Source organism: Lissotriton helveticus, chromosome 1_1, assembly GCF_964261635.1.
Source record: "Lissotriton helveticus chromosome 1_1, aLisHel1.1, whole genome shotgun sequence".
In the NCBI taxonomy this organism is placed as follows: domain Eukaryota; kingdom Metazoa; phylum Chordata; class Amphibia; order Caudata; family Salamandridae; genus Lissotriton; species Lissotriton helveticus.
The window spans coordinates 1,331,346,381-1,331,367,084 of NC_136057.1; the positions used below are offsets into that span (position 1 = coordinate 1,331,346,381).

Below are 20,704 nucleotides of genomic sequence, written 5' to 3' on the forward strand. Positions count from 1 at the left end.
CCCGCGTGCTTAGAGATAGCAACACCACGCAAATAGGCCTTGAAGGCCTCCCAGACCGTCAGAAAGGAATCCACGGAACCCACATTCTTATTGAAGAATTCCTCTGTGGCTGTAGCCAATTCTTCCCGAAAGGCATCGTCCAGCAACGAATGAGGATGGAGATGCCAGGAAAAAGGTGGGGGTCTTCTTGCCATTGCTCTAAGAATAAAGAGCACCGGCGAGTGGTCCGAATAAGTGCGGGGCAGCATTTTGCACGACTGTACCATAGAGAGGAGATGTGATGCGATCAACCAGTAATCTATGCGTGTGTGGATGTCATGTGGAGCAGAGTAGTGCGTGTATCCCCCCTGTGTCGGGTACCTAGCTCGCCACACATCCTACAGCCCCAGTCTTGTCATTTCGGCTTCCAGAAGTCTGGCGGAGGCCGAGGGGCGTCGGTCGGGGCCATCGGACCTATCAAACGCTGGCTGCCGAACCATGTTAAAATCACCCCCCCAAACAACGTGCTCCCCGCAGAGGTCCCGCACTCTAGTGCCAGCGTTAAGTAGAAGGAGGGGCAGTCGTAGTTGGGGCCATAAGAGTTGACTATGTGTATAGACATTCCCTTTCCAACAGATTTCGTTATAACATAGCGTCCCTCATCGTCCGTGGCAATCGGAGTCATTGTCAGTGAGGACTTGGGGTTCACCCAGGTTAAGACGCCCCTGCCGTGAGAGGTGAAACCTGCAGCGAGTATGTTATTATATAAACCTCTATAGTGTAGCGTCGGACTGTCTGGGCGCAGGTGGGTCTCCTGAAGTAATGCTATATGCATGGCATGTCTCGAGAGGTATTGGAGCACACGTCTGACCTTTCTGTGGTCATTCAGTTCTCTAACATTCCATGTCAGGGACGTAATAGTGTCTGTGTCTTGTATCTGCTGTGTCAGATCGGGGGAAATGGTACATATAGGTAAGCAGATGTATCAGTCCTTATCGGCGACCAACGCATCCGCTGAGTCACTCCCGTGCCTGCAAGAGTCCCTTGTTTATGAACAACAAACAAACAATCCCCCCCACCCACAGGCAGCTCCAAAAGAAGAACATGTGAATCTACCCTTAGTCCCCCCACGCCTGTTCAACCCCAACTCAGCCGCCTCCCAGTTCCCCCCCAGCCTGAACTTCGCAACAACCCCCCTCATATCTCCAAATCTCCCTTCTGCCCACAATTCCCCTGCCAACAACCTTAAAGCTAACACAAAATTAAAAAACAAATCGAATATGAAAAAGGGCCCCCAAGCGGAGGAACCTCACAAAAAGGTGGATAACACGCAGGGGCGTAGGTAACTCCCTTACATCAAGTCTAGAACTATGTCCCTCTGTATAATTCGCTGCAGCCCCCCGCCTCTAAAACAAAAGCAAAAGTTATAGCAAGTGTCCTCATGTAGCATAATAAAGCTCCAAAAACAGTAAAGAACTTCAGCACATTACGACTGTCTATACCACCCCACCCCAGGATCAGCAGTCCCGAACATCATGCACGTCATTCGTATTCAGTGCCTTAGTAGGAGTCCAGAGGGCAGTCACCCACCCCCCGGCGCCGTATGTACAATATTGCGAAGGGTGTATATGCAAGGACAGTGACATTGATGACGTGTCATCCATAGGAACACCCCCCCCACCGCACCCCGTGCAGTTAGTGGCCCATAGTAACATCAGTGTCCAGGATAAAAGGTGTCACTAAGATATCAGCCCAGGTCAACAATATCTATAGTAAGAGTCTTGAGAGGAGCTACCCAAGTGTGCAGCTGTCCCGGGTCATTTAAATACCTCAGCCAGTCGTAGACCTCAAGTTCAATCCTGGTCATCCAGGGAGCCTTCTGCAGAGTCGCCAGGTCGGCCCTCCTCCGATGATTGTCGCGCGTCCCTGCGCCAGACTTTCAGGCCTTCTGAAGCACCCTCGGGTCCGTGAATATCGCGGAGTTCCCCTGTCTGTTGACTAGTAGCTTGGCATGGTACAGCATAGCATAATCGACTCCAAGTTTCCAAAGTTGACGTTTCATTGGTACAAACTGGCGCCTCGCCTCCTGTACCCTGGCCGTGAAGTCCGGGAAGAGAGAGAGTGTGGACCCCACATATGTCAGCGGTTGTTTCTCTCTGGCAAGCTTAAATGCCGTGTCGCGGTCCCTATAATTAAGCAGCTTGGCCACAATAGGGTGTGGGGGGGCCCCAGGCTTAGGTCTCGGGCTCAGGGTGCGGTGCGCCCTCTCAATAACAAACATCTCCGAGAAGGCTGTGTCTCCCAGTGGTTTTTTCAAAAGGGCCTCAATGAACAGTTCCATGTTGCCTGTCTGTGTACTTTCCGGTAGGCCCGTAATTCGTATGTTGCATCTACGAGACCGCGCCTCCAAGTCCTCCGCCTTGTCCTGTAAGATTTGAATCACCTTGCCAAGCTGTTTATGGTCCGAATCCAAAGTTGTTTGCCCTCCTCCACCTCGCCAATGCGGCGCTCCGCCATATCCTGGCGTTCTGCGTGCTTGTCGAGTCTCTCCGCCATAAGGTCCATACGATATGTGAGGGCGTCCATCTTTGTCCCAAGGGAGGCGGTTCCGCCTTGTAGATTTTTTTCCATGGCGAGTAAAATGGAACGAATGTCTTGTTCCGTTGCGACTCTTCCCTCCGCAGTCCCTGCTCTGTCCTTTTCAGCGCCGACCGAAAGGTCGCTGGGCATGGAATGCCAGTTTAGGCTGCGACCTGTCCGGGTGACCCATAGCGGCCGAACGTCATCCTATCTCCACTATTTAGAAATCCCTGATGCGTTGGGGACCCTCCGGTGTCATAAGCCACGCGCTGTCCTCTCCAGCCCGTCACTGAGTCCAGATCAAGGGTCCGAGTCAGTCGATAGTCCGGACCTGGTCCCCAAAGCAACACCACGAGTCACCAACTCCAGAAAGCATAGGAGCTCCGGACCTCCTCAATCCGCACTCAGCGTCAGGGTAACACAGGAATGCAGGGCCGGTCGGCAGCTGTCTCGAGTGAGTAGGCTGCACCTAACACTCCATCCCCAGTGGGCAGCAGATCAGGGTCAGAACCTCGAGCTCCACAGCAGGGGGTCACTCGCCGCTCCAGGATATTATCGCCCTCTCTAGGGGTTGCCTCCGTGTCTCGCCATGACCAATGTCCCAGCTTAACACACAGGTGCCTCACAACGCGGCTCTCCAGCCCCCAGCTGGCTTGATCTTAGTCCGAGCCCCAGGCACCGGGCCAAAGGTAGGGGGGCCCGCAGAGCGCTCTCAAAAGGATTGTACCTCATGACTTCTTTCAAAGTGGCCAACTCTAGCCCCGTCCCCGCAACTCACTTTTAGCGGGGTCCAGGCCCGTCACGCTCTGTCTTCGCCCGGGAAGCGGTCGCGAGCCCCCCAGCACACGGAGGGCACCAGGAGAGCACCACAATGCCCCGGCTGCGCACCAGGACCAGCCGCGCCGGCCGCAGGGCCCCTCCAGGAGTTTGTGGGCCCAAAGTCTCAAGTAGAGCCGGGCACTCGGGTACTTCACCGCAGCCGCGGCTGAAGCTCCGGGCGGCCCGTCACCCTCCGTACGGCTCCCTGCTCACCTCCTCACTGCCTGCGGGGGCCGTCAGGTGTTAGCAATCGACTCCAGTTCCCAGCGACACTCTCCATAGGCGACACTCGAGGGGGCAGCAGCAACTCGACCCTCGATGCGCAGTAGGCCGCACCTCAGCTCCACTCGCGGCTAGGCCCAGCCGAACGGAGCAGCGCTTTCCGGCAGAATATATTACATGAGAGATGTAGTGCTGCACAGTGCGTGCACAATAAAAGTATGTGCTGGTGTATGTGTGCTTGTGGGAAGCACAATACATGAAGAGTGAAGTGTTGTGCAGCACACACATGGTGAGTGTGTGCGCTGACAGTGTGTGTGTTTGCAAGCAGCACACTGTGGTACAATGAAGAAAAGTTACAATACTAACCAGTGCGTGCAGATTGAATGTGTGTGCTGGATGTATGGGTTTCTGTAGTGGCACAATGCATGGAGGTGACAGTGCTGGAGAGTAAGTGTGCTGAGAATGTATACTGAGTGCATGTGTGCCTATAATTGTACATGACATAGGTTCCATTTTGGAAATCCCAGGCCAGCCTGGTGAGACATAAGGAGTAGAAGAATCCCCCAGACAGATTTCGATATTGCTGCATTCCTGTGAGCTGGGTGGGACACTCACTGGAGGTAGGGAGGAAGAGACTCTCTCTTTACAGTTTTGATTCAGTGATAGATACAAGGATGGGCCCTGGACACATCTTAGGAAGGAGATGGGGCTAATAAGGAAATCATAAAGAGTAGGGCTGGGGGTCTAGGATTAACCTTCTGATGCACATATCACTGTAGCTAACACCCAGGTGTGAACTCTGATCACTCCAATGAACTGCGTTGTGGGACAGTCAGCTTCGGAGTCTTGCATGCTATGATAGACAGCCATTAATGAGGAAAGAAAAAAAAAAGTATGGAGTACACTTCAAAAGAAGCAGAACCCCACCATAACACTTCAAAGACTCTGACCCTGAATCACATTTTGGTATCTGGAAAAGGATTATATGAAGGGAAGTATGAGATTTTAAATGTTGTGATTTGCCAAGCAGCCTGACTGGCTGTGTGAGGAAGGGAAACTCTACAAGACCTTTGCCTGTGACCAGGACTTGGGGGGCGAGGCCTGCTATTCTCCCTGCTGTTTGAGAAGACACTGCATGTAAAACCAAGATCACCTGCCCTGGTGCCTGGAGTGCCAGTGCTGGTCTGCTTGCCAAGGCTGGGCCTGGGCGGTAAAATCCTTTCCGCTAGCGGAATTTGCAGAATTTGGGTAATTTTGCGTTCCGTGGAAAACGCGGAATTGCTAAAAATTCCGCAATCCGTGACTTTGTGGAATTTTTTGCTTGTTCGTGCTTTCAAAATGCATGTTTGCGAGATATTTCTCCCCGAGCATGCAACAGCATTCGCGAATAGGAAAAAAGCATCGCGAACGGGCGGAACAAGCAATTCCGCATGTTTGCGGAACTTTTGTGTGCTCGCAGAGATTTTTACTGTTTTGTGGAGCTTTGCGTAGCGCGACTACGCAAATTCCGCCCACCCCGAGCCAAGACCAGTGTGCCCTGTGACGAAGAGGAGAGCATTCAAGGGAGCCAGGTCTATTGAGGAGACCTACCAAAAGGACCCCTGAAACGAGGTGTTAAGAGAACAACTGAAGACCGATCAGGTTGTTGTCCATGTGTAGGAATGGTCTGGTGACCCTGTATGCCAGTACCGGGCTGCCATTATCTGAGCCATGCAAGGAGTGTCATGCGAGGGAGCACCAGGCATGCACTCCCCCCCATCCCCACCCCCCCACTGGAACAAACCTGCAGTGCTGCTCAAAGGAGAGAGTCTGTTAATGCCTGGTTCTACCGTGTATACCGTGAGCAGCCTAACTTCGCCAAACAGGGATCAGGACTCGGAAATGCCCATGGAGGGGCATTTGCTGCACTGCTAAACCCTTCTGTACTGCTCGAGCGGGTAAGACTGGAACTGGGCCTTTGGGCCCCCTGAAGGACTCACTGTTAATGGTGCTGCGGCACCACAGACACCTTTGACTAAATCCTAAGGAGTCAAAGGGGAAATCTTGAGTAAGGTCTATTAGTAAGCATTCTCTGGATGCGACCACCTGTGAATGGGAATAATCTAAACCATGTTATAAGTAAGAGGGTAAGACATTGATTCACTTGAGAACGACTAGTGCCCCAAACTAAAAGGAATTGTGTTGTTGCTCATGAATGTTGCTATTCCTTTGCATATGTAGAGTTAGAAATAAAATACTTCTTTTTCTACAAAAGTAGGTATTTGACAGGACATTGATTTATAGTTAGTACTGTACGCACTCAGAGTTATGAGTTGTGTTAACTCACCCCTATCTGCACTCCCTCCCCCCCTTCCGAAGGAGCCTTAGACTGATCGTTCACATTTACCACGGAAAGGCAAGTGCAGAAGGAGTATTTGGCCCAGTTGCTCAGGATCCGTAGTGGGTCAAGCCCTGGGACATCAGGAGTAAAAGACCTCAACCACCACTGTTGGACCCAGTAACCCCTGCATGCAGCATGGCCCTCTGAAAGGGGTTCTGACATGTTCCTTAAGCTACCTGTCTCATTCTATAGAAATGTCTATCTTCTATTACAGCACCCTGATGTACTAAAGTGGTATATCACAACATGAACTTTAAATTGTGTTAAATCACAAAATGGTTACAGTAATCTTACTAGTAGAAGTTTAGTTATCGCCAACTAAACACAGACAAAGTACTAGCACGATAGTAAAATGAAAAAAGTGAAAGAAAACGCCAGCTAGGAGCTACATCTGAACTGTAAGTTTTGCAAACAGATGCCCTGCCACAGGCCACAGTGATCAAGTTATTATTGCACTGGACTATTCCTGGACATCGAAAACAGTCATTGGAGTATGTGAGTGATACAGAGATTGCCTTTAACCACCATTTCAGGGGAGTATATGCCACACAGTGAACAATTCACAACAACTGCCCCAGGTTTATTGTTTCTTTGCCTAGAGTCAATGTACTGCAGTGGTGCATTGTATAGTTGTGCTAACCCTCACTTTCACTGTTTACCTTCTGACACTACTGGCTTTTTCTCTTGTGCAGGTTCGGAAGCAGTAATGACACTGTCAGTCACTGGACTTACAACCTACGACTCGTACAACTTTCGCAGCATCTCCCTGATAGACCTCGAGGGCAATGAACTCCAGGCCTTGGAGCTGCACCCACTGCCTCAACCCGGAGACTACTGGGCTGAGCTCAAGGCAGCGCCGTGGCAGCCTTTCACAGTCGTGCTTCGAGGCGTAGGCACCGTCACTAACCTGGTCTTCCAGCGGCAGTCAAGCATCACGCACAGACCCTCCAACATAACCGTGAAGGTAGGGGCACAAACACGTTTGAACCGTCCTTTCTATGTCTAAGTTGCAAGGGGGCATGAACGAGCGGCCTTAACTGGAATAGAGGGGTTCCCTGTACCCACTTTAAGAACCAGAGTGATATTGCGGCATAGCAGGGTGATACTAATGAACTGCGGAGTAGCGCTGTAAACCGTGCGAAGGCTGGAAAGGCCTGGTAGCAGCATATGGCATACTGTGAGGGGGGAAGTGACGTGCCCCATGCATCGGCAAGAGAGGCATAACAGCATCGGATGATGACATTAACTAGAGAAGGGAGTAGATCATCCTATTATGTTTCAAATAACTGATTGGAAGGCATTATGTGTGAAGTAGCTGTGGCACAGACATTCTAGTTCAGTGATTACTGACTCGCATTCTCTGCACATCCACTCACCAGGCAATCTTGCAAAGTAATTATTAGGAATGCATTTTGGTGCATAGTACCTGATATGCAGATATTTTGTGCGCAGTAACTAATGGAAGGGGACGCATTCTGTGCACAATTCCTGGTATGCATGCTGAACCCAAAGTGAATTACTGCCAATCCAGAGGCGCAGCCAACCCTAGAGGGAGGGCGGCTAACCTGGTCCATGGGCAGCAGACAAAGGGCATGGCAGCGGAGGGTGCGAGGGCACACCTAAGAAAAGGCCACCGAGTGACCAAGGCAGTTTTGAATTAAAGGGCCCAGTCAAGAAGAGGGGGCGTATTCACAAGAATGGCTTAAAAGGTGACCTGAACAAACAGTCCACATCTGTGTTGCCTGACAAAATCGATCCCACCCACACCAAAGAAAGCGGGTGTCCCAGCCGCAGGTGACAAGGGGGCCGGGTGTCATAAAGTTTAACAATAAATATCTACACATAAGGACGGAAAAAGGCAATTGCCCGAAAAAGGTCCTTGGAAAGCCTTACGACTGAGACTCTTGAGACAAGGTCAATTGCCCAAACAAGGCCCTTGACATGCCTTACGGTAAGGACTCTAGAGGGCAGACAAAGGGTAAAAAATGGTCAGCACTGGGCGGACATGGCACCTGCAGCCCAAGCATGGCCATGGAGGCACGAGCGCCAGACAGTCGGTAGCAAGTTAAAAGCCTCGAAACTGTGACCCGCTGCACCATGTAAGTGGCAGAATGGAGCTGTCACTGAGTTTGGAAAGTGATTCATGACAACCTTGAAGTGTGGTGATTAATATACAATAAGCATAGGATGTACACTGTGTAACCTGTTATGAAAATGCCTTACCTTGTAGTACAGGATAAGCCAGAAATGAGAATGTTGATGACCAATGCCATCGTGTACTAACTTGTGTTGTGAATAAGCTGCAGCTGTTCGTGCACCGCAAAAAGACTTGGTGTACAAAATTAGTGGGCGAGGAAAGAAGAGCGGGAGGGCTCATGACTTGCTCGCACAGCTTTAGGGGGGGAGGTTAATATTCTGTTCACTCTACCTGAGGTGCTGGCACAATATCAGTAGGGCAAACATATTCAACGGGTGTGTTTTGGTGCATAATAACTGATGGGCAAGCATTATGCAGACAGACAATGCCCACCTGCCTTTCTAAGCATAGGAATTGGTGGATAGATAGGGACACATTTACTTTTACGGGCATGTTTCTTTATTTGGACACCAACATAGCAAACATTCTAGGGTAATGCTGTCACCAGAAGATAGTGTCACTAGGCTGAACACTGTACCCCTAAACTTGAGGGGGAAAGCAGTAGCACATGAATTAAATTAACAATATTTGTTTGCACAGGGATTCTGAGATGGTGCTTAATTTGAGCCGGTGGTTGCCAGTGAGGGGCACCAGGGCTAGTGTGGACTGCCCCTTATATTTCCTCATCAGGCATTTCCAGAGAGCAACAGAGGGAAAGGCACACAAACGGGAAAGGAGGTAGAGAAAGACAGAATAACATCACCAAGGGAGAAAGGTTCCAAATAAAGGGGCTTTGTGTGCCTGGTAGTAGATTAAACAGGCCTGAGGCGGATTGGAAACTACACAGTTTTGTCAGTGACATTTAATAGCGCAGTCCGCGGACTTCTGAGCAGTGCTTTGAGGCACCAGTACTCTTTATTTTTTATAAAGGAAGCACTGTCTGAGAACCACATTCAGCTTGTACATACATTCAAATCTACTTGCATTTAAATTCTGATGGACGTATTCTGTCAGAATGAATGCTGGAGGACACTCATCTGTCCCATGAATTATAACGGGCACATTTTTTTTTGTTTGTTTGTATGGTTTATGCTGGACATATTCTCTATTTGCATGAATTCTGGTAGAATTATTCTGCTTGCAGGTTCCTGGTGGGCATACTCTTGATTTGGGTGGCCCATTGCTGCTATTACTATAGGATGGATTGCGGACATTGTTCCCTCTAGGGCGCGCGCGAGCACCTCCCCTGACGTCAGCGCGCACCACCTTGCGTGGAGCGCGCACGCAGGACGTCGCTAGAGAGAGTAGCGCCGCCGGCCGCTTTAAAGAGGCGAGCGGTGCGAACATGAGGCACTTTTCCTGGCGGTGGCGGCGGAGCGGGCGTGAGGAGTGCAGGTAAGGAGGCGGGGGGGCTGGTGAGGCTTGTGGCGCTTGCGGCTATGTGGGAGCGTGGGGCAGACTGTGGCCTTTTGTTTAAGTATTGCTGTTAATCAGAGCCCCTTCACGGGCTCCGATTAACAGCAATACTTAAACAAAATGCCACAGTCTGCCCCGCGCTTTAATAACAAAAGCGTAGAGACAGTTTCCGAACACAGCGTGTACTTTAGCACACGCTGTGTTTGGAAACTGTCTCTACGCTTTTGTTAGTAAAGCGCGGGGCAGACTGTGGCCTTTTGTTTAAGTATTGCTGTTAATCGGAGCCCGTGAAGGGGCTCTGATTAACAGCAATACTTAAACAAAAGGCCACAGCGGCTGGGGAAACGAACCGAACAGAAGGCAAAAGGGGCACAAAAATAAGGAAAAAAACGAGTGGCACAGAGGGCAGAAAGGCACAAAAAATAGTGGGACAGAGGGCAGAAAGGCACAAAAATCGAGTGGGACAGAGGCCAGAAGGGCACAAAAAACGAGGTAAAAACGAGTGGAACACAGGACAGAAAGGCACAAAAAACGAGTGGGACTGGGCAGAAGGGCACAAAAAATAAGTGGGACACAGGGCAGAAAGGCACAAAAAACGAGGAAAAACGAGTGGGACAGGGCAGAAAGGCACAAAAAACAAGTGGGACATAGGGCAGAAAGGCACAAAAAACGAGTTGAACAGAGGCCTGAAGGTCACAAAAAACGAGTGGAACAGAGGGCAGAAGGGCACAAAAAACGAGGGGAAAATGGAGTGGAACAGAGGGCAGAAAGGCACAAAAAAGGAGGGGAAAAACGAGTGGCATAGAGGGCAGAAAGGCACAAAAAACAAGTGGAACAGAGGGCAGAAAGGCACAAAAATGAGGGAAATACGAGTGGAACAGAAGGTAAAAGGGGCACAAAAACGAGTGGCACAGAGGGCAGACAGGCACAAAAAACTAATGGCACAGAGGCAAAATACAGAATACAGAAATATAGGGGCAGCTAAGAACAGAAGGCAGAACGTGCAGAGAGGCACGGGGTCAGCGAGGGGAACAGAAGGGAAAAATGGTCAGGGACACGGGCAGCGAGAGGTACAGAACTAAAGACCGGGCAGAGAGAGCACGGGGATAACGAGGGGAACAGAGGGAAGAAAAAGGGTCTCGGACCACGTACAGGCAGCGGGGAAGACAGACAACAGCAGTCAGAGACACAACAATGAAAATACAGGCAATACAATACATTTGCAAACTGCCCTTAAGACCCTTATTTTGGCTCTGTATTCATGAATATGCACCATCTTTTCACTTTTTAAAGTAAACGTTTTGAGTGCCATTTGGCGCCGCAGACACGCGCGGTTTGGTTTCTGGCGCACATAGCCATGGTTGCAGCACACAGAGTCCCTCCACTGCCGCACACATAGGAAAGAAATCAGAGGGAACATTGATTGTGGAACCTATTTTTCCTGACAAGAGTCATAATGTACACTATTTGTTAGTTGTCAGAATTCTATAGATTGGCATTCTTTCTTCTGTGGCACAATAAAATCTTTTGTTATGCCGTGGTGTACGACAATCTATTAATCAATAGTCTGAATTAAAACCTATTGTTATTCCCACATACAAAATGCTGATGAATAATATTTAGAGAAAAAATGAGGGGGGAGGTAGAGGTTTTTCTGAGCTAGGCCCGCCCTCCTTAATCAATACTTAACAAAATACCCTAGGTGTCGGGTAGAGGACCTAGCTACTAGACACAGATAAAGTTTCCAATCAGTGAGATCTTGAAACATCAGCAGGAAAGAAAAATGTCTTTCTTGAATCCCCTCACTCACCAGGGTTTCCCCACGGTGACATGCTTCATCATCGGGCCATTTCAGCTCTCTACGAGCTGAGGCGTGCTGCGACTTGCGATATTTACGTAGGAGCACTTTTGTGGAAGACTAATATTTACACATCAGCTCAGAAAAGAGTGATATTCTTACACATGAAGTACTGGATAATCATATTAGGACTCCATCATAAGAATATGCTTGATTTAGAGCTTGACGGAAGGGTTACTAGATCACGGGTCACTACGTGACAGATATTCTATCCACCTTTTCACACATTTATTACACTCTATGGCTTTTGTAATAAGGCAGAAATTATATCTGTCACTTTGTGACAAGTAACCCACCCACTAACCTTTGAATCAGACCCAAGAATGAGCTCTCTATATGCCTGAGACAATCCCCTGATAATTCGCAATTCAGGAAGCTGCTCAATACTACTCTTTTCTGTTCTTGCGCCAGCTGTTAGCTGCACTATATCCATGCTGCCCGTCCAAAGCGCAGAGATACCCCTTCGGAGGTCGATTCAGGCGCTATATAAATAAATAAATAAATAAATAAATAATTGTTCAAAATCTGCTACTTTTCCTGCCATTGTCATTAGAAATGTGTGCTTTAAAATATATCATTTCGCCTTAGGAGTTGCATAAATGACTTGGATAAGATTGCCCTGTACTAGTAGCCACTCTCATTATGCTGGCTGACGTGGGTAAACTCCTAAAAAAGGATTACCCCTAAATGAGAGATGGCTAATGCACACATTCCCTAGTAGCACACAAGAAAGGTATGTATTTGTTTTTGTATGTTTCTTATACACTGCACACAACTGCTTGAATGCCTCAATATGCATACTACATGTTGGTATTTCAAGAACACGTGGAAATAACAGTATGTGGGGACAACATTAACAAGCATTTGCAATGCAATAGGTCTCGCATTTGCATGAGTTTGAGCTATTGGCATTGTAAATGACAATGCCTTTTATTTAAGTGTTTTGAAAAACTGCAAGCGGTGCATTAACACAAACTTTGTACTTATAGTTGTTGTTTATGGGAAGCCAGGCTGGCAGTAAAAGAGGCACAATTACTGCCAGCCTTACTTCTCTGAAGCAAGGACTATAAGTACAAAGTGCATGTTTACTCAATTTTTTTTTTTTTTTTTTATGATAACGGAACTCTATTGAGATCCACATAACAGTTTATCAGAAAAAAGAAAAACAACAGAAATTACATAAATGAATAAAAATATCAATATAATGTTAGAAAACATTTAAAGAAGTAAAACAATTTGCAACAAAACATTTCGTTTGGGGGATTAAACATTGCTGCAATAAAATCATAAGCAGTGAAAATACCCAACTGAAGGCACAAAGGTTTTAACCATTTGCGCCTGTGTGCCATAAGGGCTGGACAAACAAAAACAACATGGTATAAATCCTGGGAATAAAGATTACAAAAATCACAGATATCTGTACCACCATGCCATTTAGACAAAAGACAGTTCAATGGGAGAAAATCATATCTTAACAAAAGAATAAATCGCCTAACTGCATGAGGAAGAAATACATCGCCTAACTGCATGTTTACTCGCCACTTGCAGGTTTTCAAAATACATAAATAAAATGTATTGTCATTTACAATGGCAATAATTGAAACTCTTGCAAATGTGAGACCTATTGCATTGCCCTTTTAAGCTAGAAACAGGTTATGCAGCAGATGATTGATTATGTTGAAGGTGTGGCAAACCCATAATTATATGTAAAATGCTGCAGCTGTGGAATCACCTAAATCCAGTGACTGTGGCAAAACTTATGCCTTGCAGTTTGCATACAGGTCTTACTGTTAAAAACACTTACTGATCTACATAAAATAAAACATCTCATCTGCATGTTACAGGCGGTTCTTTGCAGAACATATATTAACCCTCTACGCTGCTTTATTAGTTGTGACTAGACAAAACACAGATCTCTCCAGCAAGTGCATTAACCACTAGTTATCTTATTATAACTATTATTCCCTGAGATTTACTGGGCACACAAAGATATCCATACCAAGTGTCTAAAACCCATAAAATATTTTAAATGCAGCTTTTGTGAACAATTATGGCATGTCTTAAGATCTGATGTCACTTCTTGTGATATCCCTTCCTTTGTGGTAATGGGGTGTGATGCCGATTCCTGTGATGTCACAGGCAATGTCATGCACCGTGATGTCCCTTGCATATTGACTAACTTGGTTAGTCCCCGCAACTTTTTGTTTTAGTACTTGTGCACTGATGTGGTTAATAATTTGCAGATTACAGTAAAACAAATAGTTTCTAGCTCAAACAGCTGAAAAAATCACTAAAAATTTAGCAGAGCATGCTGCTTCTCAGTGGAAGGCCCTTTTCAGTTCTCTACTGGTCACCTTTCTGTTGTTTATTTTTTTTATTTGGGTATCAAAGTGGTAATAATGAGGTGAAACGTTTGTTAAGAATGAGTATGAATGCCAAAATAATGAGGTAACACTAAAACAAAATGTGCCTCGTTACGTTACATAATTCCACTCATCTTGCCACATAATGTAGGTCCACACTGCCACATAATTCCAGTGGTCCTGCCTACCCCTTCAAAACTGTAAAATGAGACTATTTCTATTTCGCTTGCACAGCAGTAGGTGTCTACATAACTGGATTAAATACACAACAAAAAGTGAGTATGTTAACTTGAAAAAAACATTGTTCCGGAATTTCTGAATAATATTTTGTATTCCGTTTCGAAGAGTACTTCAATCACATCCACATATTTCTTCACAAGTTATTAAGGAGATGCTTTCCCTTAAATCGCGATTTTCATAAAAGACTATTTGGAAAAGTGAAATGGTAAAGAAGAAAGCCATAAACACACATCAAGTCTGCAGTTACAGTTTTTTTTTTGTAAAGCACATAGGAATGCCTGCAGCTCCCTGAAATACCAAACGTGCGTTAAAAACATTATCAGCGGTGTGGGATGAACGGATTTGGAAAAGGGAAATTTTAAGGAAGCTAGTATGAAGGAAGCGTGCGCCAGGTAGAGATGAACACATGCACTACCTGGGCGCAACAAAAACACATTATTGAGTATGACTGGTATTGTTGCAAGTGAATGACTTAATTTGAAAAGCACCCTGTCTCGACCACAAAGCCCAGTAAAAGCTGCTATTCGAGGTATTATGTTGAAAGGGGTAGGTTCTCAGTTCAAACACAAATACCTCTAGCGCAATATGCACGTAGAGTCTACATTGTAGACTGTTGGCACGGGCTGCACTTAATGTGAACCACATGCTGTGCTCTAAAGAGAATGCACTCCTACGTGTTACAGCGTGTGTCCATCTTGGAATAATGGAGGTCTTGAATAAACGCATCATCAACAAATGTGTTTCACTATGTTCCAATGGGAATACTTTAAGGGTGAAAATTAGAATGATAATTGCCCAATTTAAGGAGGAGCGCTCCTTTTAGAGATATGAAACATTATGTTCTTGCCACCCTAATTAGTTCCCTCTCCCTGCTTTCAGTTGTATTCCACAAAGCAGAGGAGGGAAAAACGATCTCGAGCAGCTTCCTGTTTCTATGTCTCACAAGGACAATCCACTCTTACCGGGTGACTGTCTATTGCATTCAGGCTCAAGAAATAAAACTTTAAGTGAAATCAATTTTGGAGACGCAGCGCAAGAGGGCAGAAAGCCCACAAACCTTCTAGGAGGCTGCGGGAGGAGCGGCAGGCGGCGGCCACACCCCCTAGCTATCGGGGGATTTAAAAAACGGACCTTGAGTCTAAGGAGGCTGCGGGAGGGGCGGCAGGCGGGGGCCACACCCCCTTGCTATCGGGGGATTTAAAAAACGGACCTCGCGTCGCAGCGCAAGACAGCAGAAAGCCCACAAACCTTCCAGGAGGCTGCGGGAGGACCGGCAGGCGGCGGCCACACCCCCTTGCTATCGGGGGATTTAAAAAACGGACCTTGCGTCTCCCACTTCGCCGGAGACGCAGCGCAAGACAGCAGAAAGCCCACAAACCTTCCAGGAGGCTGCGGGAGGAGCGGCAGGCGGCGGCCACACCCCATTGCTAACGGGGGCTATTTAGTCAGCTTGTATTTTTGGCCCCGCGGGACACACGCACGGGCGGGCGCTGGGCGAAGCCCGGGCCAAGGGTGGGCCCGTCTGAGCCCGTCCGAGGCCGAAAGAGGACGGGACGGGGCCCTTCTCTGTGACCCCCGGATTTGGACATCCTAGAAGGTCAGTGTTTTAGTGATCACTAAGCTTTGTTGCTACAGGGGCATGGCCGCTAATGGAGCTGGGAGGGGACGGAAGTCCACCACAGGAGGTGTTGTTGGAACGATAGACCAATTCCTAATTAGGGTTTTGTCTGTCCTACAAAGGGAAATTGAACTTACTGAAAAACGATTATCTATGGATCAAATATTTAGCAAACGATCCTCTCTGGGTACGATCGCTACAGCCCCATCTCCTCCTCCAGTTTCGGATGCAATACTAACACAGCCACCACCGGCAGTACAATCAGGATCCGGAATTGCATCGGGTACATCGGTGAGTGAGGCCAATACTCTGAAGAAGGTAGTGGTGATGCTGCATAGCCCACCAGTGAACAGGGCCCCATTTGAGTCCATACCAGAAACAACTCCCCAAAACTCTCGTTGCACCCGATCTGGCCAGTCCGCTAGGCCGGTCGCGGATATGAACTCAGGTTTAGTCGCGGATATGAACTCAGGGTTAATAAGTAAAGCTCCAGATCAAGCAGCTAAAAGAAAGCGTGGGGGAACTGCTTTAACCAATAAGAATACTAAAAGGCAAAAATGCTCTACAAAGGTCGTTGAATTGCCTGTGGTTGACTTAGTTGGACAGCTTTCTGGAACAGATAAGTCGTTTACAGAAGTTGATGAAGCTACGTCACTACTAGAGAAAGGCGGGGACTTTTGGGTCAAGATGGAACAGATATTTATACAGTCATGCCTTCCGATTCACAAGAGACTGGACTCTATCGAAAAAAGACTGTCCTGTCTTGAATCACTATGTATACCTAAAGCGGGAGGGACGGGCAGGGGGAACTCGGAGATGTCCCGTATTGGCCCCAGCACATCTGGGCCAAGTCAAAAAGGTTCTCAAAGCTTAACTCTGGGAGACATATCCGGGGAGAGGGTACCAACTGCACATTGTGATTCAGTAGATACACACCTAATTCCCCAGCCAGCGACAATGTTAACAATTTCCCCAATTAATACAAGGAATACGGGGGGAAGGTGCAAGACTGTTGTCAGCAGTCACACACAAGGATCAAAGCAGGCAACAAACCTGGGACAGGGGCCTAGACCACTGGGCCCCAGCAGGCCCCAGTTGCCCCGCCTAGCCTTGCCCCCGGAGTCAGTCCCATATGTGGTGGTCCTTGCTGGGGTCCCTTCTCTGAGCCCGGACAAGGTTGAGGACTATAGAGACCTAAAAAATAAATGTATTTACTGGTTGAATCGCCATAGACCTCTCCCGGATGGGGGAGCCAGTGAAATCCTATTCGCCAGACGAATAGATTGGGTGGGGGCCAGGGAGAAGAACATAGATGGGGACTGCATTGTGATTAATTTTCTTTTCCTCCTCTACATTAATGGGCTTGAGCATCATCTGCTGCAGGAGTGCAGAGATATGCCCAGGGTGGGGAGGAGGGCAATCCCTGCGCTCATGTATGCGGATGATGCCGTACTTATGGCACGTACTCCTCAGGCTCTGCAAAAACTAGTAGTAAGTTTTGAGAATTTCATGCTGAATCTAGACCTGCTAGTAAATTGTAGTAAAACTTTCACAATGAACTGTGGTCCAAAATCAGGTAAACCGATGAAACTGATGTTTTTAAATAATGTTCCATTAGATAACACCCCAACCTTTTCTTACTTGGGCATTTTATTCCATGAGTCAGGTTCTTGGACAAGCGCAATTAAGGCCAGAACTCTTTTATTTATGAAAACGATCATGGCCCTAAAGAATTTTGTTAGAAAATTGGGCAGGAAGCCGATAAAAGAAATGTTAACTATATATAAAGCAACATGCTTATCTGTGGCTATGTATGGCTCAGGCTTGTGGGGGTACGCAAATGTTGATCCAATCCAGGTGGTGGAAAACAAATTTATGAGGGAAGTCCTTGCAGTTCCACAGTGTGTTGCCACATTTAACTGTCACGCTGAACTTGCTCAACCCTACATAACAGACATTATTAAAATTCAACCTATCCTGTAGTGGCATAGGGTATGGACAACTAATGAATGCATTATGAATCGGGCTCTATTACAGGATACCCTCAGCCTGGATCACGTGAATAGATCAGAATGGCTGGGATACGTTAAGTGCTTCCTGACTGAGATTGGGTGCTATTCTTATTACTCGGATCCATCTACAATGGATAGCATCTCAAGGAGTACATTGAAAACCCTCTGCCTGGACCATCTTGAGGATAAGAGGAGGAGAGCTGAAACTCTGAAACACTCAGTACATTCTCACCTCCTTACTCTATGTGAGACTAGGTCCGTACAGCCATACCTATCCCTGCCCATGACAAACTATGATCGCTTTCTTTTAACTCGTTTTAGATTTTGTATATTTTTTAGATTGGTGTCCTTTCCTAGTATGAATTCATGGATACGTATATTGCCCACCTGCTCGTGTGATGGCATCTCACATCAATCGGATATTCATATCCTTTTCTTTTGCAGACTTTATAGTGCCTCTCGTAGAAAAATTATCGTCCCTTTTTTAAAAGAAATGAATTTAACCAGATGCCGCCCAGCTTTTTTAGAAGTCCAGAGAATGGATACGGTTTTAACTGTAACTGTGGTTTTAAATTTTTAAAAAAGTGTTTTTAAATTACGGAAACAAATGGTAACGGAAATGGTTTAAACTTTTTCCTATTGAATAACTGTCTATTGATCCCCCTCACTGAACCCACATTACGAGCTGTAATCATTGTAATCTGTTTTTATGTCTGTTACTTTTATGGTTATTTGTTTTTAACCGAATAAAGTTCTTTGAAACTGAAACTGATTAATTTTAGGGACAGTTGGACAGTCAGGCACATTTGTAATCTGAACTCAGGTAGCCCAGACACATGTATTAAAACCCTGCCATTGACCTATTTTCATCCAGGCACATATAACAAGAACTGCCCTGAGCACAAGAGGGTGGGGATAAATCGACAGGTGAAGATAATCGAGGAGACAATCCCATATCAGGAAATTCAAATTGGGACAGGCCACTATATAGCCCAATGTCATTCGACATGGTTTATTACCATAACAGATTTAACGACCTGGATTCCGTCGACTGACTAATGAGATCAAATAAGTCTCCCCCCCACACAGTTGAATGTAAGAATATGCTGGAAGTAAACGCTAACTTCCTGCATATGAAGCATCTTTTTGCCGTGACGGAACTGTGGCAGAGGAATGTCCATCAGGGGATAGAAAGTTTATAACTAGGGCTACTCATTGAGCAGGACAGGAGGTAACAAGGGAAGCAGTGGCACCAAGGTTAAAGAAGTACGGACTAAGGGAGTTAGCTATGTGGGCGAAAAGAGGGGACTGTCAGAGACTGGAGGTTGGGCCCACAGATCATCCGACTATGGTATAAGCAGAAGTCCAGCTCAAAGGGAGGACAAGGGGAGTGTCAATATAATTTCCTGGAATGTGGTTGGGCTAAAAAATAAACTAACTTCAGATGACTGGGGTCTGTTCATGGATAAACTCGACATCTGCCTTATGCAGGAGACGTGGGCCATGGACGACTACCAGCGAAGTGGGTTTGCTACATTTAATGTCCTTCCAACAAAAGGGGGTAGAGGGAGACCGTCAGGAGGGCTCAGTACATGGGTAGCAACTCACCTAGGAGTCATGGCTAAGCAGGTACCAGTTAATTCCCCAGACATTTTATGTGTCCTATTAACACTTCGGGGGAACAAGCACTTAGCCATAATTAACATCTACTCCAGGCCAACACAGAGTGGTCAGGAGTCCCTGGTTATTGAACAGCTAAGGGGATTTGTTAAGACCCTAAGCCCTGAGGTCGGTATAATTATCGGGGGGGATTTCAACTGCCAATTTGAACCCCTCAGTAATTTAAGTACTGAGGACCCCGATGAAGAAAACCTACATTGGAATATTCCGGAACCCTCAATCCCTACAGTAAAAGCATGGACACCGTTGGTACTGCAAATTCTCTCCCTTACACTGTCCCTATCAGTAAGGCCTTGTAATGGCAGACTAAAATCAAATAGCCCCGGAAATGTGACCTTTAATAGAGCGGGCCAATCTTCAAACATCGATTATATCATGATCGAATGTAGGTCATGAGACAATGTCCAGGACTTTAAGATTCATTATCGGATGGACAGTGACCATAACGCATTGGTAATGTCCTTAAAGCCCGGGAGTAGGGGAATGAGAAATACTGTACCTGAGATCAATTCCCCTCTGTATTCCCTTCTCCTGCATAATAATAGGAGGAGAGTTGAATGGCCTCATATTATGGGCTCTCCTAACCGGCAGTCCGAAATATATCGTCAAGTCTTGCCCTACCTCAGCGACATGGCAGAGGTGGGGTCTGAGAGGGTTGTAGTTGGAATGGATAATAGGCCCGTAGAAATCCACCAACAGTTAGCCTCAACATTGTTAGAGTTCTTTTTTCCATTTCAGGTACGCAAAGAAAATTCGCCTAAGACCCATCCCTGGTATACTGCTGAATGCCGTAAGCTGAAAGGAGAGCTGGTTAAAGCAGTTAAAGCAAAAGATAAACTCCAAATTAGGTCGCTAAGGGTGCTGTATAAGCAAGTCCTAGGAAAGGAAAGAAAGTCGTGGGAGGAGGGACAATGGGAAAATTTGAGGGAGGCACTACGACGCAGAGATCTCAAATCGTTCTGGGCAATTGTTAGTACTGAGGGCAGGGGTGGGAGGAACGCCGTAAGTCCTAATATAGCCCAAACATTATGGGAAGAACATTTTGGTAGCCTATATGCTCAACCAAGCATTGGCGACTCCGGGTTGGAGTCCCTGAGCCTCCCACATGAGTATCGATTGGAGGGGATATGGAGATATTGATTCTGGAGGTGGAGACCGCCATTGCTAGGTTACTACCCAATAAAGCACCGGGGCTTGATAAAATCCCTGGTGACTTGTTTTGGTCCGAACCCAAAATATGGGCCCCTTATCTCTGCATCCTGTTCAACACAATATTAATGGGTACAGGTCCGCCCGAGACTTAGAGGGGGGCTGAGATAGTTCCCATCTTTAAAAAAGGTTGTCCTTTGCAACCCTCAAACTACAGGCCCATTAGCCTTATAGATATCCCGCAGAAGGTA

At 46.9% G+C, this 20,704-nt stretch overlaps 1 protein-coding gene across 4 annotated transcripts in view; it reads left to right on the top strand.

Annotated features, from left to right (window-relative positions):
* The window catches only part of LOC144823689 (von Willebrand factor A domain-containing protein 7-like), a 542,335-nt gene that overhangs the window by 491,025 nt on the left and 30,606 nt on the right, over window positions 1-20,704 (top strand). For all 4 annotated transcript variants that reach the window (XM_078682451.1, XM_078682442.1, XM_078682435.1 and 1 more), the window contains exon 14: window positions 6,673-6,944. In XM_078682451.1, coding sequence (XP_078538577.1) covers window positions 6,673-6,944 — 272 coding nt within the window. The remainder of the gene's footprint in view (window positions 1-6,672; window positions 6,945-20,704) is intronic.